This window comes from Hippopotamus amphibius, chromosome 2 (assembly GCF_030028045.1).
Source record: "Hippopotamus amphibius kiboko isolate mHipAmp2 chromosome 2, mHipAmp2.hap2, whole genome shotgun sequence".
Taxonomy (NCBI): Eukaryota; Metazoa; Chordata; class Mammalia; order Artiodactyla; family Hippopotamidae; genus Hippopotamus; species Hippopotamus amphibius.
This window is the reverse complement of record NC_080187.1, coordinates 137540551-137559034: the sequence shown is the minus strand read 5'-3', so window position 1 is coordinate 137559034 and position 18484 is coordinate 137540551. Positions and strand designations below refer to the sequence as shown.

At 45.4% G+C, this 18484-nt stretch overlaps 1 protein-coding gene across 1 annotated transcript; it reads left to right on the top strand.

The window, feature by feature from the left end:
* Positions 1-2056: 2056 nt before the first annotated feature.
* Positions 2057-2734, top strand: LOC130845156 (protein ripply3-like). The gene is made up of 2 exons (XM_057721960.1): positions 2057-2290; positions 2414-2734. The coding sequence occupies exons 1-2, from the start codon at positions 2057-2059 to the stop codon at positions 2732-2734; spliced, it is 555 nt and encodes a 184-aa protein (XP_057577943.1).
* Positions 2735-18484: the final 15750 nt, after the last annotated feature.

Below are 18484 nucleotides of genomic sequence, written 5' to 3'. Positions count from 1 at the left end.
CCGGTGCTCCCCACCTGCTACATTCTTCACCCTGCAAAACACACACAATCTTCCATGTTCGATTCCCTTGAAACAATAACTGTATTGTCCTGCCCCACAACTTTCTAACAATGGCTAAACTTTTTAAAGGATTGGGACACAGTGCCAAGAATCACTGAATAATCTCCACAAAAACTGAGTTATAACAAGGAATCACACACTAGCTAATGTCATTGCAAAGTAACTTGAGAAATGACTTTTCTTATCGAGTGAATAAAAAAAAAATCTGGTAGAATATATGCCAGACAATTAACAGTGATTATTTCTAAGGGTAGGATTATGGCAAACTTGGACTTTCCATATTAACAATTGTAGTTCTGTAATTTTTCTCATTTTTTACGACAATCATTATATACTTTAACTAGAAAAGTCTTTAAAGATAAATCATTTTAAAATAAAATAAAATACAAGGAATATAGGAACTAATTAAATAGCAATACAAGGAAGCAAACTGACAAATCCAACTGTAGGATAGTTTCTAAGACAATTGAACTAGTTTTTGCAACATGACAATGGCAGTGAAAGGGGATAAGGGGTTGGTTTAGATTTTAAAAGAATTAAGGATCAACAGGCAAATATCATATACTGACTTCGTTTAGATTCTGAACAATTCTCTAAAGTAAGACTTTTTTCGGTAAAAAGGGAAATTTTATTGTGGACCGGATGATACCAAATTTTGTTGGGTATGATTGCAGTGTTGTGGCTATATAAATAAGCCCAGACTATTAGAGATGCATATGAAAGTATGTGGCAGCAAAATGACATGATTACTAGAATTTGCTTTTAAAAGAAAAAAGGAATAGATCCTTATGTGGGAAAATTTTATAATTACTGAATCTGTGTGAAGGTATATAAAGGTTCATTGAATTATTCTCTTTATCTTTGTATATCTTTGGACATTTTCATAATTTAACTATTTAGTGAAATTTAAACATTATTTTTAAGAACTAAATTGCTAGTATTTGTAACTGTTGAAGAGAAGTTAACCACCAAAAGCAGAGATTACCTGTCACCAAGGCCAAGGCTCATTTTATATTGTCTTTCATCTAAGACTTTACTCCCATGTTAACTTTGCTGAAAAATAAGTATATGCAGTCGTTTTCATTATCTACAAATTGCAAAGAAAATAAAAGACTCTAAGATACAAGTAATTTTTAAAAAGTTAATGTTTATCACATGGGCCAGTAGTATGCAAGCATTTTCTAAGAATTAGTTTTTTTTTTTTTAATGTATTTATTTATTGGCTGCGTTGGGTCTTTGTGGCTGCACACAGGCTTTCTCTAGTTGCAGCAAGCAGGGGCTATTCTTCATTGTGGTGCACGGGCTTCTCATTGAGATGGCTTCTCTTGTTGCAGAGCTCAGGCTCTAGGCGTGTGGCCTTCAGTAGTTGCGGCACATGGGCTCAACAGTTGTGGCTCATGGGCTCTAGAGCCCAGGCTCGATAGTTGTGGCACACAGGCTTAGTTGCTCCGTGACATGTGAGATCTTCCTGGAGCAGGGATCAAACCCGTGACCCCTGCATTGGCAGGCAGATTCTTAAGCACTGCGCCACCTAGGAAGTCCCTCAGAATTAGTTCTTTTAGTTTTCAAAACAGCTTCATAAGGTAATTGTAGGAGAGCTTCAGGGGGAGCTAGGTGAGAATTCTGCCATATAACTCAGACTTGAGGGTCTGGAGTCTTAGCTCTGTACCAGTCTGCCTTGGGAATATTACAGATTTCTATCTCTTGCCATCTATTAAAGAATGTCACTCAGTGACCCAAAGTTCACTGCAGCACTATCTACAATAGCCAAGACATGGAAACAACCTAAATGTTCATCAACAGAGGAATGGATAAAGAAGATGTGGTACATATATACAATGGAATATTACTCAGCCATAAAAAGGAATAAAATTGGGTCATTTGTAGACACGTGGATGGACCTAAAGACTGTCATTCAGAGCACCCTTGCCAGAGCGGTTAGAGGCACGGCGGATCGCCAGGGCTCCGCTGGAGGGGCGCGGGCTCCGAGGGCACCATGAAACCCGAGGCAACGGCCGGAGCCCGGGAGGCTTGGGGACGTGTCTGTCACTGCCCCAGGGACGGTCCCTGGGGACCACCATCGCCACGCGGGCCTGAGAGCCAAACACCATGGAGACCCTGGATCCTCACCTCCCAGGATGCTGAGGCCACCAGAGCTAGAATCGAGCTCGAGCCTCGGGATGACCAACAAACCTTTGGATCAAAGGGTGCCTTTGGGTTTCAGCATTCTGTAAGGGCTTGCGGGATCTTAGTTCCCCAACCAGGGATTGAACCCAGGCCCTCAGCTGTGAGAGCGTGGAGTCCTAACCACTGGACCACCAGGGAATTCCCTCATATCTGCTTATTTACTTAGATATTTAGACTTTACCTACCCATTTCTAAGCGTCAAGAGTATCTGCACAGTTCTGGGGAGAAGGTGCTGGCCAGTTTCCCCGTGCAAGCCACCATTCACTTCTACAACGATGAGTCTGATTCAGATGAGGAGCAGGAGGAGGACACCCAGCCCTCCGACCTTCAGTGCCAGGAGGTGGAAGATGGCCCAGGAGGAAAGGGCAGAGACCGGCCGACAAATCCAGGACGGCAACCCCGAGGCTGCAGTGGCTTCGGTGGTAAGGGTCCACTCCCCCACCCTGACTCCACGATGGAGGATACTGCGTGCCCCTCATCCAAATAAATCTGTCTCTCCTGCACCAGACCTACATCACATGTGCCTTGGGGGACAGCCCTTGGGGACAGCCATGCCAGGACACTTTGTGTTTCAACTGGGTGTACAAGGACTTGACTTTCTCTAACCAGCTCCCCCCTCGCAGCCAGGACTCAGCTTTTACTCCTTCTCCTAGTGATTCTTTCTGCCTCAGTCATACCTTTGAGAAAGGATTCTAGGTCCGAGAGGCTTGCTTCTACATGGGTTGTTATGAGGTGGGGCCAACTTCCGGAGCACATTCAGCAATGTCACTGTGCCAACCAAACGACAAATTACTCCACGTCAGTTATTAACCCACCCATGCCTCTCCCTTAACCTGAGACCCCTTACTGGGCTATTTCCACTTTTGTAAAAATGATTCAGATGTTGTCCAAGGTTGATGTGATTGCTTAGTGGCATTCTGAAAAAATATATATTTATGAAAAGCATACAAACACACTGAATAATTTCCATAAAAGTAACAAAAATAAATAAGGATTTGGCAGTGGGGGGACCATTCTGGATAAAAACATATGATGCTTGTCTAAGGGCTGTGTGTATGAATAGAGAGACGAGTTTAACTCTTAGTTGGGAACTGCTTTGGGCTTATTACTTGAATAGGATAACACTGTTTTCAATCAAAGTACCTAATGTAATATTATTTTCAGCTTTTTGTATTTTGATGACCAAATGAGTGTATTCATCAAGGTTTTTTACTGAACTATTTTACATGCGGTTGTCTTCCCAGTTTCTGCTTGAAATAAATATTTTGAGACAAAAAAAAAAAAAAAAGACTGTCATACAGAGTGAAGTAAGTCAGAAAGAGAAAAACAGGACTTCCCTGGTGGCGCAGCAGTTAAGAATCTGCCTGCCAATGCAGGGGACACAGGTTCAATCCCTGGTCCGGGTCACATGCTGTGAGCAACCAAGCCTGTGAGCCACAGCTACTGAGCCCATGTGCTGCAACTACTGAAGCCTATGTGCCTAGAGCCCATGCTCCACAACAAGAGAAGCCACCGCAATGAGTAAGCCTGCATGCTCCAGCAAAGAGCTGCCCCCGCTGGCTGCAACTAGAGAAAGTCCACGCACAGCAACAAAGACCCAACGCAGCCAAAGAAACAAATAATTATTAACATACAATAACATTTTTTTAAAGAGAAAAACAAATATCATACATTAGTGCATATATGTGGAATCTGAAAAAAACTGGTATAAATGATCTTATTTACAAAGCAGAAATAGAGACACAGACGTAGAGAACAAATGTATGGATACCAAGAGGGCGGATGAACTAGGAGTTTGGGACTGACATATATACACTATTGATACTACGTGTAAAACAGATAATGAGAACATTTTACATAGCGCAGGGAACTCTACTCAGTGCTCTGTGGTGACCTAAATGGGAAGGAAATCCAAAAAAGAGGGGATATATGTATAGGTATAGCTGATTCACTTTGCTGTACAGTAGAAACTAACACAACATTGTAAAGCAACTATGCTCCAACAAAATCTTTTTAAAAAGAAAATAAAGCAAAAAAAAAAAAAAGAATGTCACCCAGTGAAAATAAGTCTTAAAGGGATTTTCAGCTTGTCACTAAATGATATCTAGATTCTTTTTAATTCTGAGTATTTTATCTTTGCTACTAGACATGAGACATGGACCATACTAAGATACCTATACAAGCCCAGCTCCAATGTGTCACAAGAACCCAGGACTCGTAGGAAGCTTGGAGAATAAACATGTATGACTGGATGAGGCAGCTGTCTTCAGCCTCGATTTGGGAGAATTACACAGGGCCATCCCAGCTCCAGATATTCTAATGGAATCAGCTGAGCCCTTCTTGAGACTGCATTGCAGTTCAGTTTCTCCTCTGCCCAACCCCACAGGTGTTAATTCCAAGAGCACTCTCCAATAAACCCCTGCATGCAAATAACTGACTGAGTCTGTTTCCCAGGGAACCAGACCTAAGACAGTGACCACCAGCCAGAGAATCCCTTGCTTTCCTCCAAGTTCCTCTCAAGATCCTCGAAGGTCATGATGACCGAAAGTAGGATTATGGCCCTAATGATGTTGTGAACAAAAAGCTCTGTTTAACAAATGAAGATACAGCTAGCAACATGTTTAATGGTGAAAACAATGCTTTCTCCCTAAGATCAGAAACAAGACAAGGATATTTGCTCTCACCACTTCTATTCATCCTCGTGCTAGAGTTGATAGCCAGCAAGAAGACAAGAAAGGGAAATAAAACCCATGCAGATTGGAAAGGAAGAAATAAAACTGTCTTTATTTGGAGACATAATCATCTGTATAGAAAATCCTAAAGAATCTATAAAAATGCTATTAGAAATCAGTAAGTCAGTTTAGCAAAGTTGCAAGATATGAGATCAATATAGAAAAGTCAGTTGTATTTTTATATACTAAGAATGAACAATTAGAAATTAAAATTTTTCTGGAGAGAGGCCCTTCAGACAGCAGCAGCATAAGCGACACAAAGCATTCCCAAGTGCCAGGTGTCTGCTGAGTACCTGCCACACAGGGTTCCAAGTAAAGCCTGTGGATGGGCACCACTGTGGTCTGCATTTCACACACCGGAGAACAGGTCACAGGCAAACCAGGAGCCTACCCAGACCTGCCCACGCCTGGCCTGCAATTCCCCTCCCCCAGAAGCTCCAGATGTGTTCCCTCCCATCGCACCTGGGCCCACGGCATCTGAGCTCCTCCCTCACTGGAGATCTGGCCAGTGGGTCCCTGCACCTGACTTTCCTCACTGTGATCGTGACTGTGGGCCATGCGCCTTCTTTGAGGGCCTGGGCCACGAACACGCTGTCTTATTGCTCTCTCCCGCCCATCTGCACGTGGCTGTTCTGTCTAGCTGCGTGGTGGTCCCGAGCGCCGTCTGTGTAAATGGGCATGCCCATCCCATGCCTCTCACTGCCCATGCGCTGCACCTGCTCGCCTGGATCTCTGCTCTGCGCGGCTTCCTGGGGCTTTGGTGCCACTGACGGCCCCCTGAGGCTTCACTTGGCCACAATAGGGGATAGGGAAAGAAACGGCGTGGGGGTGGCGTGGGATACAGGAGTGGGTTTTCTCTGGAGGAGTACCCCAGTCAGGCCTCCCACCACGGCCACGCTGGGGGGGCAGGTGGGGGGCCTAAGGGCCCGGGGTCCTATCAGGTGATGTTGGGAAGTGAAGACCCGTGTGCGCGCGTGCGCACATGTGTGCTGCTGTGTCACTGTCAAGAGCAGGCCGCTGCCACTCCTGCCACTGCTGCTGCGTGTAGCACGTGGGTGCTACGGCTGCTGCCGCGTGCCGTCCTGCGCAGGGAGGCCGAGTGTCACGGGTGTGTCGCCGCCTCGTGCCTGACCGGCACGTGCCGCTGCTCTGTGTGGGTGTGCACGCCGCCCGGCGTCTGTCTCAGACCGCATGGACTTGTTCAGTCGTGTGCTGCCACCAGCCTCTATCACCACGCAGCCGGCCCAGGTCCTTCGGGGTCTCCTCATGATAACAGGGGGAAGTGGTGTGGGGGGGACTTGGGGAGGGGTATTCCCAGAGTCTTACTCTCCGGGGTGCGGGTGGATGGGGCAGTGTCCAGAGCTGGCGTCATGGGCCGTCAGAAATGGGGTGGTCAGCCCTTTGCCCCAGAGGCTGTCTTTGCTCTGGCGGCGCCCTTGGAGCCCCCACGGAGTGGAGGGGACCAGGGGTCTTACTCCTCACAGTCCATTCAGTCTAGGGCCCCCTCCCCTCCAGCAGGGCACTGGCTCCGCCTCTGGGGGCCAGGCCAGAGTAACCATTAGGACCCTACCCTTCTTTCTCCCCCTGGCCCTAGGGCTACCCCCCAAGTCCCAGCCCACGCCCTCCTGCCCTCCCAGCGTCCTCCGGGCCGCTGGCCCTGTGCCCCTCCACCCGCCCCCACCTCGCCTACTGCCCCTCACCTGGCCTTGACCCCCTCTCCCTCCACCTGCTCTTCAGCAGTCTAGGTGAGCTGAGCTCCATCTCAGCGCATCGCAGCGCAGCCCTGGGGGCCCGGGCGGCGGGGTCTCCTACTCGGTGCGGCCGCTACCCGGTGGCGCGCCGCGCCCCGCCCCGAGCTCAGTGAAGCCCGCGTCGCTGGAGCGGATGGAGGGGCTGGGGGCGGGCGCGGGGGGCGCGGGGCGGCCCTCTGGCCTCAGGCCCCCCACCATTCTCAAGTCGTCCAGCCTCTCCATCCTGCAGGAGCCAAACGAGGTGCGCTTCGCCCTCACCTTCACCGCTGCCCTCGCCAGCGCCCCGTCCCGGGGGCCCCCAGCCCGCGCCGGCCCTTCCAGCAAAAGCCGCTGCAACTCTGGAGCAAGTTCGACGTGGGCGACTGGCTGGAGAGCATCCACTTGGGCGAGCACCGCGTCCGCTTCGAGGACCACGAGATCCAGGGCGCGCATCTGCCAGCACTCACCAGGGACGACTTCGTGGAGCTGGGCGTCACGCGCGTGGGCCACCGCATGAACATCGAGGGCGCGCTCGGGCAGCTGGACGGCATCTGACCCCACCCCCACCCCCCCACCGCGCCCTGATTGCAGGGCTCCCCACCTCCGCCCCCGGGCTCGGCCTGCCCCTCACCCTAACGGCGCCCGGGCCAGGAATGTTGCTTGAATCGTCCTGTTTGCTGGTGCTGGGAGACTTGCCCTGTGCATTGCTCAGTGCCCTCCCAGGTCGTCAAGCCCCACCCAGCACACGATCAGGAAGGGCGCGGGCCGGAAGGGCTGGAGCGGGAGGAGGCTGGGGGTGCGGTGCTCCGGCCTGACCATCTCCCGCTCAGCTCCTGGCGGCTACCTTCCCAGGGCGGGGAACCTAGTCCAGCATGCGAGGTCAAGACAGACCTTGGTGACTCGGGGGGAGAGGGGAGACATTGGGGTTCTCGGTTGGGGGCCATGGAGCCCCCCTGTTTTGCATATTTTAATCCACTCTATATTTGGAACGAGAAAAGGAACAAATATCTTTGTCCTTAATAGCCTCCCTTCCCCTCCCCTCCAGCCCCCCACTGGTTCCGCTGCGGCTGCCCAGTCTTCCATCTCTGGCCCCTCAACTGCACCCCACATGGGGCGGGGGACGCTCCAGCCGGTCTGGGGCTGGCTCGGGTCCTAGTAAGCCGCCCTGGCTGAGCTAGAGTGTGCCCCCCTACCCCCGACCCCTCAGGTGCTGCGTGGTGGAGGCGCGGCAAGCAGCGAGTCCTGCTGGGCACTGGCAAGGTCAGGTGGCGTGCGAGACCACGGCCCTGGGGCGCGGCTGGGGGGCAGGGCCCTGGCACCCGCCCCCCGCTGTCTCCCTCACAGGGTCCCTCCCCAGTAGGGGTCTAGCCTCCTCCCTGCGCTGCTGGGCGACTAGAGCAGAGAAGCCTGCCTGCCTCAGACCCGAAGTCTCCGGTTCCACCCTGTGTGTGTGCGCACAGGTGCACGTGTGTGAAACCCCGGGTGTGACTGAGTGCATCGGAGCCCCACGTGTGCCTGACTGGAGAGCGGTCCCAAGGGGCCACTCTGCACTAGTGTCGGGGCTTCAGAAGTGTGCACAGTGTGCGTGCTGGGTGTGTGCCTGTGAAAGCCCCCGTCTCCACTTCCAAAGAAAGTCAGAGGTCGTCTTGCACCCTGGGACCTGCTATTTGCCCAGTCTGTCCCTCCAGAGCCTCCCGGAGCCTGAGCAGGCCTTCTTGGTGAAGCCCCACTGCTTGGGAGAGGCCCCCAAGGGCCCTTGGAGGCAGTGGTCCCCCCTGTTGGGCTTCTAGGGGGGATCTAGAAGCACCCCTAGAGTCAGGCCACCATAAGCCCTGGGGAGAGGCAAAGACCCCAGCGGGCACCCCAGCCCCCCTTCCTGTGACTCCTCACGCTCAGCAATGACCTGTGGGGAGGGGGGCCCAGGATGTTTTTAAATCTAGGGTTTGGAGTCTGGACTAAGCTCCAGCCACATCACTCACAAGTTTCTGTTTATATTTCTAGCTTTTTTTAATAAAAATTTAAAAACCCAGAAAAAAAAAGAAATTAAAAATTTTAAAAACATAGCATCACCAAACATGAACATGTGGGGAAATTTTAGGAAATATGTGCAAGACTAGCACACTGAAAACTACAAAACATTGCCGAGAGAAATTAAAGACCTAGAAAAATGAAGAAATATATTCATGAATCAGATGGCTCAATATTAAAATATATTTCTCACCAAAATGATTGATATAGTCAATTAAAATCCCAGAAGGCTTTTTTATAAAAATTGACAAACTGACTGTAAAATGCAAATTGAAATTCAAAAGACCTAGAAGAGCCAAACCAATTTTGAAACGGAAGAAAAAACTCAGAAGACTTACACTACCTATTTTCAAGATTTACTATAAAGCTAGAGTAATCAAGACAATGTGGTACCGGAAAAAGGATAGACAGACACATGGATGATTGGAACAGAAGAGAGTCTGGAAACAGACCCACACATGTATGGTCAATTGGTTCTCAACAAAGCTGCCAAGGTGATTCAATGGAGGAAAGAATAGTTAGTTCAGGGACTTCTCTGGTGGCTCAGTGGTTAAGAATCCGCCTGCCAATGCAGGGGACACAGGTTCAAGCGCTGGCCCAGGAAGATCCCACATGCTGAGGAGCAACTAAGCCTGTGTGTCACAACTGCTGAGCCTGTGCTCTAGTGCCCTGGAGCTGCAACTACTGAACCCACATGCTACAACTACTGGGGCCTGGGTGCCTAGGGCCCATGCTCCGCAACAAGAGAAGCCACCACAGTGGGAAGCCCAGCAACGAAGATCAAACACAGCCAATAAATTAATTAAGTTAAAAAAAAAAAGTTAATTAGTTCAACAATAGTCCTGCAACAATTGGTTATCCGTATGGGATAAAAAGAAAAGAACCTCAATGCTTACCTCTCATAACACACAAAAGTTAACTAGAAATTGATTATCAATCTAAACATGAGTTAAAACTATAAAACTTCTAGAATAAAATATAGAGAACCTCTGTGACTTTAATAAGACACACATACCCACATTCACATGCACACACACACACACACAAAGTCCATGAACCAAACAAGCCAAATAATGAATGAATGAATAACCAATTATGGTATATCCATACAATGGAATATTATTTAGCCATGAAAAGGAACTAATAACTGATACATGTATGCATGAATCTTGAAAACATTATGATAAGTAAAAGAAGCCAGACACAAAAGATCACCTATTATATGATTCCTTTTAGATTCCCTTTATATCCAGAATAGACAACTCTATAGAGATAAATCAGATTAGTGGTTACTAAAGGATGGGGTAGGGGAGAAATGGGAGTGATTACATATGGATATGGGGTGCTTTTTTCTGAGGTGATGAAAATGTTTTGAAACTAAAGAAAGTGATTGGGCAACACTGTAGATACACTAAATACCACTGATAAATTCATCAGTGGTATCTAAAAGTGTAAGTGATAATTCTTACACTTTTAAATGGCTAACTGTATGTTATCTGAATTTAAAAGAAAATAAATTATAAAAATAAATGACAATTTTAAAAAAAGAGACAACTTGAGACTTACCCAGAGATTCGAGAAGTTTGTGCAGTGGACCTCAGAACGGTCTGGATTTAAGGACATCCTCTTAACCACCACATTTAGCTGCTCCCCTCAGCCTCACTAATTATAAGCAGAGCTATCTCTGGTTGTAGGAAGCTGGAAGATTTACATTCCCTGTTTAGGCCAAATTTTTTATAGTGAACAAAGAGACATGTTTCTATAAACCGTTGTACATCATGCCATAGGACCATGACTCTATGAATAAATTATCACATCATAAACACCAGACAACACGCACAAAAGCGTTCTCTGAGAAATGGATTTTAATGAGCCTTGTCTTTTCTGTCTTCTACTTCTCAGGATTATCCTGATTTTTTACAATAATCAATTTTTTATTTTTTTAATAATTCTTATTGGAGATTTACAATGTTGTGTTAGTTTCAGGTGTACAGCAAAGTGAATCAGTTATACATCTACATATATCCACTCTTTTTTAGATTCTTTTCCCTATAGGTCATTATAGAGTATTGAGTAGAGTTCCCTGTGCTGTACAGTAGGGCCTTATAAGTTATCGATTTTATATATTGTAGTATATATATGTCAAGCACATTTAAAGTTTCATAATGAAAGAAACAAACTTTAAAACCTTTTAAATTAAATAGCTGCCCCAGACAATACTGAGTGTTCCCAACATTTTAGGTGTTCAAGAAGAGCTCAATTTATCTCTTGATGGAAATGTTGTAGATGGACCAAAGCACTGGCTAGGAGACTGAACTCGATGGCTCCTGAGGTCCTTCCCAGATCTAGTAAGTCCTTGGCCTTAGATAATTCAGAACTGCTAACACCTGTAGAGCAACTGCCTTGTGTCAGATGCTGTAAAGGCACTTTACATCACAAATCTATATGATGAGTACTCTTATTGTTCCCATTTTCACTTGAAGGCACTAAAATGGAGACATTCTCCTCAACTTGGCCAAGGGTTCACAGCTGGAGATCAAGCCAGATCTGCTCTACTATGGAGCCCATGATTCTAATACCTCCTATGCCCTAACTGCTGTACTCCATACAGCATATCAATGCATGTAAGCAAGGGTTCCCAGTCATAACTGCACAGTAAACTAGAAGAAGCAAAGATTGAGTATTAGAGACGTTTTCCCAAGATCTGTTACTAACTCACTGTGTGACCTTGAACCTTCTCTCTTAGCTGCAGTATCCTTTTCTGTAAAATTCAGGGAAAATCACATTTAGCTCTAAGAATCCACTCTCTGCTGGCCATTATAGTGCACACTCTCTGACTACCACTGCTCTTGGATTCCTGACAACTACTTTACTTCTCCAGGGTAAAACTGGCAAGATTTCTTGCCAGAACCAAAACTGTATAACCTCCTAAGTACCATTTACTGTCTTAGAGAATAGATTTCTCCAATGGAACTTTGATTCTCAAGGACTGTTCATTTCTCTCTCATTTCAGATAGAAGCACAACACAGAGAAGAGTATAAATTCGGGACAACCAGCCAATGAGTGGTTTCAGCAAGATTCACATAAAGCAGATAAAAAGTTGTCAAAAAATAAAACTGAAGAAGCCAGCATCTTTAGTGTTTCCATAGGTGGCCTCAAGGAAGAGAAAGGAGAACCAGACAGCAAAACCAGAGAGGCCAACCTTGGGGATACCCCAATACCTTCTCATTACAGGCAAACAGGTGTAAACTCACCGCTAGGCATGACATCAGGGAGCTCTGCTCTCTAAGGAGCTGGAACAAAATGCCAGGGAAGAATAAGGGCATTACTTGTGTGTGTCAGCCCAATGCTAAGCCCCACGCATGTAGAAAAGCTCTATTCTGCCTGCCTGGGCTATCATTTTCCATCTGTTGAGATGATCGCGTGGCTTTTATCCTTCATTCTGCAAGTATGATGTATTACACTGGTTGATTTTTTTCTATAACCTGTTTTTTTAATTTTTATTTTTTACTGACGTATAATTGGTTTACAATGTTTCAGGTATACAGCAAAGTGATTCAGTTATACGTGTGTGTGTGTGTATATATATGTATATAAAACATATACATGTGTATATATATTCTTTTTCAGATTCTTTTCCATTATAGGTTATTACAGGATATTGAATATAGTTCCCTGTGCTATACAGTAGGTCCTTGTTGTTTACCTATTTTATATATGTGTGGATACATTAATCTCAAACTCCTAATTTATCTCCCCCCCCACTCCCACTATCCCCTTTGGTGACCATAAGTTTGTTTTCTATGTCTGTGAGTCTATTTCTGTTTTATAAATAAGTTCATTTAGAAATGCAGATGGCTAACAAACACATGAAAACATGCTCAACGTCACTAATCATTAGAGAAATGCAAGTCAAAGCCACAATGAGGTATCACCTCACATCGGTCAGAATGGCCATCATCAAAATATCTAGAAACAATAAATGTTGAAGAGGGTGTGGAGAAAAGGGAACCCTCCTGCACTGTTGGTGGGAATGTAAGCTGGTACAGCCACTATGGAAAACAGTTTGGAGATTCCTTAAAAAACTAAAAATGGAACTACCATTTGACCCAGTAATCCCACTACCGGGCACATACCCAGAGAAAACCATAATCCAAAAAGAAACATGTACCATAATGTTCACTGCAGCACTATTTACAATAGCCAGGACATGGAAGCAACCTAAATGCCCATCAACAGATGAATAGATAAAGAAGATGTGGCATATATATACAATGGAATATTACTCAGCCACAAAAAAGGAGTGAAATTGAACTATATGTAATGAGGTGGATAGACCTAGAGACTGTCATACAGAGCGAAGTAAGCCAGAAAGAGAAAAATGAATATCGTATGCTAACTCATATATATGGAATCTTGTGGGAAGACATTCAGAAGTCTTTCTGAAACCTTGTAAATGCTACTAAAAGTAATTAAAGTATGTGGGCCGAGTGACTGGATGCAGGATGTCCTGCTTGAGCAGTGGAGGAGCTAAGGGTGCTGGGCGTGGAGACCATGGGGGCATAGGCTACCGTGGAAAAAGAATATTGACCCTCTCTGGGGGCGCAGCCCCTTTCTCTCTTGCACACCTCATATCACCCTGTTTGGCCCCGGAGGATGGCTGGTTAGCCAAAGACGGGTAAGATTCCTCAATGGAGGAACAACCTAAGACAGGCACAGTCGCAGAGGGGCCAACAGGGGTGGGGCACAGACCCCTAATTCATCTGAGAGAGGTCTCCTGCCCCGAGGGCTGCTTTGCTCTCCATGCCCAGCTCAAACTCACGCCACGCCCAGCTCAAATCCACACCCAGCTCAAATCCACACTCAGCTCAAATCGGACCCAGGAGGCAAACAAAGATCATTGACCCCAGTCATGTGAGGCCTTTGTTTGTTTACTTCAAAGATAACCTTGTTTGTGGGACTAAAGTGGGAGTGTTAGACCCTTAGGCTATGCCAAGAACTCAATAAAAGCAACGTGGGATGAATCTGCGACGCTCTTGATCCTAGAGGTCTTGAGCCCCCCGGTCCCATCTTTCTCTTCAGTCTGTGTCTGTGTTTTCTTCAGTCTGTGTCTGTGTTTTCTTCAAGCTTGCAGCACCCGTCACTCACCTCGAGTCGCCAAGCTGGTCTCGGCAGAATCTGAAGAAATGGTACTGATGAACCCAGTGACAGGGCAAGAGTGGAGATACAGATGCAGAGAATGGACTTGAGGACACAGGGCTGGGGTGTGGGGCGAAGGGGAAGCTGGGACGAAGTGAGAGGGTAGCATAGACATATATACACTACCAACTGTAAAATAGATAGCTAGTGGGAAGTTGCTGTATAACAAAAGGAGATCAACTTGATGATGGGTGATGCATTAGAGAGCCAGGACAGGGACGGGGGGAGGGAGTCACGGGAGGGAGGGGATATGGGGATATATGTACAAATACAGCTGATTCACTTTGGTGTACCTCAAAAACTGGTACAAGAGTGTAAAGCAAATATATTCCAATAAAGAGCTTAAAAAAAAGTATTTTTTTTTAGATTCCACATATGTGATATCATATGATATTTGTCTTTGTCTGACTTACTTCACTTAGTATGATGATCTCTAGGTCCATCCCTGTTGCTGCAAATGACATTATTTCATTCCTTTTTATGGCTGAGTAATATTCCATTGTATATATATATACCACATCTTCTCTATCCATCCGTCAGTGGACATTTACATTGCTTCCATGTCTTGGCTATTGTAAATATTGCTGTTATAAACACTGGGGTGCATGTATCTTTGCAAGTTAGAGTTTTCTCTGGATATATGCCCAGGAGTGGGATTGCTGGATCACATGGTAACTGCACTGACTGATTTTTATGTACTGACCCATCTTGCATTCCTGGGACAAAAACCCCTTGGTTGTGGTGATAATCCTTTTCCTGTGTTGCTGGATTCAGGCTGCTAGTATTGTGGTGAGGATTTTTGCATCTGTGTTCTTAAGGGATATTGGTCTGCAGTTTTCTTTTCTTGTGATGTATTTATCTGGTTTTAGAATCATAGAGAGAATGAGAATGTTTTTCCCTCTTCTGTTTTTTGGAGGAGTCTCTGAATGATTGGTGTTTATTCTTCCTTAAACATTTGGTGGAGTTCACCAGGGAAGTCATCTAAGCCTAGGTTTCTATTTGTGGGAAGTTTTCTGATTAAGTCAATCTCTTCACTTGTTATAGGTTTATTTAGATTTTCTATTTCTTCTTGAGTCAGTTTTGTGCCTTTCTAGCAATTTGTGCCTTTCTAGCAATTTGCCCATTTCATCTAGATTATCTAACTTATTGGGATACAATTGTTCATAGTACCTCCTTATAGATTCACTTTATTTCTGTAAGATCAGTCGTAATGTGTCCTCTTTAATTCCCAAGTCTAGTAATTTGAGCCTTCTCTCCTTTTTTCTTGACCAGTCTAGCTATAGGTTTGTGAGTTTTATAATTACGTTAATGAGATTAGAAACCAAAATGCTCCCTATAAGGGAAAACAGGTACAAGGATGAAATCTAAGAAGTTATGTAAAACCCTTGGAATGATAAATTTGGATTGTAAGTATCAGTAGTAATGCATTATTTTTACTTTTGTCACTGGAAAGGTTTAGAAATAATAAAAAGCCTGAACAGTAAGTATTGTACTGTACACTCAGACTGTGGCCTCCAACAACCATCCTCCACAAAGGTAACCAGAGATCATGCAAAAATACCTGGTTCCAGGTCTGAGGAAGGAATTGTCTGGAACAGCTGTACAGAAAGCAGGCAAGCTAAGAATAACGGGGTCATTTCGAAATGACACAAAAGCCAACTTAAAAGGATTCTCATTGGCTATAGATGGTACAGTGGGAATATCAAAGCACGAAGGGCTTTCTGTGAATAAACTCAGTTAATCTTTACATCAACCCTGAGTTACCTCCAGACTATCGATGGGGAAACTGAGACACAAAAAAGAGGTTAAAAGTCACTTGGCCCCTCTCTCACTGTTGGGAAGGGGTGTACCTGAGCTCAAACCCAGGCCCCCAACCCCAGAATGTGCACTCAACTTCCATTTTTAACTGCCTGTCAATAGTTATTTTATCATCAGAAAAAGAAAATGTTGTTTTTAAAAGCTCTTATCATATACTCTTTAAGTTTCCTAAAGCTGAAATTAAGACACTGGCGCTGACGTTTACCATTTGAACTTGGCTCTTTGGGTGAAATGCCTCAGACCAATGGTAGACATGGAGCATTATTTAAGATCAAAGCTTTCAGATTCTTTGGCTTGGTAGGCAGAGCTGGGTTCCAACTCCAAGGTGCTGTCTGGAGGTTGCCCAGTTCTGTGCTGGAGGCTTATAAAGAGATAGATACATCAAATGCCAGATGTTAAATCCATGGCAGTTCTTATTAATATGAAAATCCCCACTCGCAAAGGGCTTTTTCTACCCCATTGAACTGGCCCAGTAAAGTAATCCTGTTGAAAACAAAAACCTGTCTCCTGAGGCCCAGGAGGAGTTGCATGTTATTTGCATAGATTTGCACAGATTTGCACATCAATTCAGCTGGTGAAGTTCCTCATTAAGGGTTGGATTTCTCCAGGCTACTGAAATCCAAGGAGGCAAATATTTTTCAACTAATCAATTTTTTTATTTTTATTTTTTTTAGGCTCTTTATTGGAGTATAATTGCTTTACACTCTTGTACCAGTTTTTGAGGTACACCAAAGTCAATCATCTGTATTTCAACTAATCAATTTAATAGATTAAAAGTAGTCTCTCTTTCCCTGCTACCAACCTCTCATTTTAAAATAATAATAGTAAGTCTTCACCCCAAACACAGGTTTTCCCTGGAAATTCTAAGGGGGATTGGGAACTGGATGTCCATTGGTTGAGGATTCTAAAGGAGGGAGACAAGAAACACACTTCAGGCCAGGAGCCAGCTCAGATCCAAAGGCAGCATCCCTGAGATCCAGAGCCTGCAAAGGAAGCCCAGAACAAGGGCAGGAGCCCCTGGCTTCTCCACAGTCTCTGTTTTCTGGTGTTCCCTCTCAATAGCCTTATCTGATTCCCCTCTGCCTATATCCAAAATGCCTTTAGTTCCATCCTTCCTTTCCTTCACATTCTTCCCCCGCATCTTCAGCACCCTCCTCTGTAAAGTAAGGATGACAATAGCATGACCTCAAGGATTAAGGAGGGGAGGCCTCGCTCTACACATTTTTTTCTACAAATTTTTATTGAAAGATAGCATCTGTGGCTAATTTAGGATAAAAATCTGGATTCTTTCTGGCTCCCAACTTATTTGGCTTTTATATATAAAATTATGCATAAAAGCAATTATATATAAAAGCAATTATAAGTAAAAAGTTAAGAATATAATAGACAATACTTTGGGAAAGATAGCTAATGCTAATAGTGAATATTAAAACATTAAAATCATGAGATCACATTGAATCTGCAAACCAACTCATGGGTAATTGGCACCTTAAGACTATCACCTAGCACTATACTGTGCAGAATAGTCAAGAAATGTTAGCTGTTTGTCTGGGGTCTCCAGTGCTGCATAAAAAACTACGCTATGACTTAGTGGCATAAAACCACCACTTTGCTTGCTCAAGATTCTGTGAGTCAGGAACTCAGAGAGGCTCCGCTGGTGCCTTTTCCACTCCACCTGGCATGGCATCTCCAGGGGTCATTCACTTGGCTGCACTAGGCTGGGGCTGCACTGGAGCGGAATTTTCAAGGCTTCACTCCTCTTTGCTTTTTCATGTGGCCTCTCTCTTTTCATATGGCTAGCCTGGGCTTCCTCACAGCATGGTGGTCTCGAGGTATTCATACTTCTACAGTCTGATTCAAAAGGCAGCATTCTCCATGATGCTTCAAAAAAAGCATTCCAAAGAGGAAGGCAGAAGCTGTCAATCTCTTAAGATCTAGCCTTAGAAGTTACACAGTGTCACTGCCAATGCTTTCAGTTAGTCAAAATGAGTCCCAAAGCTAGCACAGACTCAAAGAGCAGGGAAATAGGCTCTACCTGTGGATGGGAGAGTGGCAAAGAATGGCACCCACCTTTTTAATCCATCTCACCGTTGTCTGGCAATGCTGTCCACTTCTATGCTCTGACTATGTGCCTATCTTCTAAACCTTTATCTACTGCCCTGGGAATTCTCTCAAACCTGAGATCACAGGTCTTTCCAAAACACTGACTTAAACATGTCATCGTCTATTAACATCTTCCAGGCTCCCCCTGCCTTTGGAAGAGAATCCAGATTCCCTAGCTTGGCATACAAAACCTTTCATAAATGGCTCCGCTCTACAGCCTAACCTCTGACCACTACGCAGGCGCACACACACACACACACACACACACACACACACAGTTCCTCTCACAGATGCTCTTGCACAAGCAAGTACACAATACACACACTCAAACACATACACCTTCTTGACTGCCAATTTCCCAGAAGGACCACCAGAAGAGCCTGTGCCCCACACAGACCCATGTCCTGTACTCAACCGCAGTCAGAGACAGCAGCTCCACCCTGACCAACCCCAGGAGTGTCTCAGAAGGGGGAGACCAGGGCAGATACCTACTGCGTTATGGTGTCTAAGCTCAAGTGGTTCAACACTGGGTAGAGTTCATGATGTTATAGTTTAGGACTGGTGGCCACAGCAAGGCAAGAGCCCTAGAGTGAGTCTTTATTAGCACATGGTTGGTTGGCTAGTGG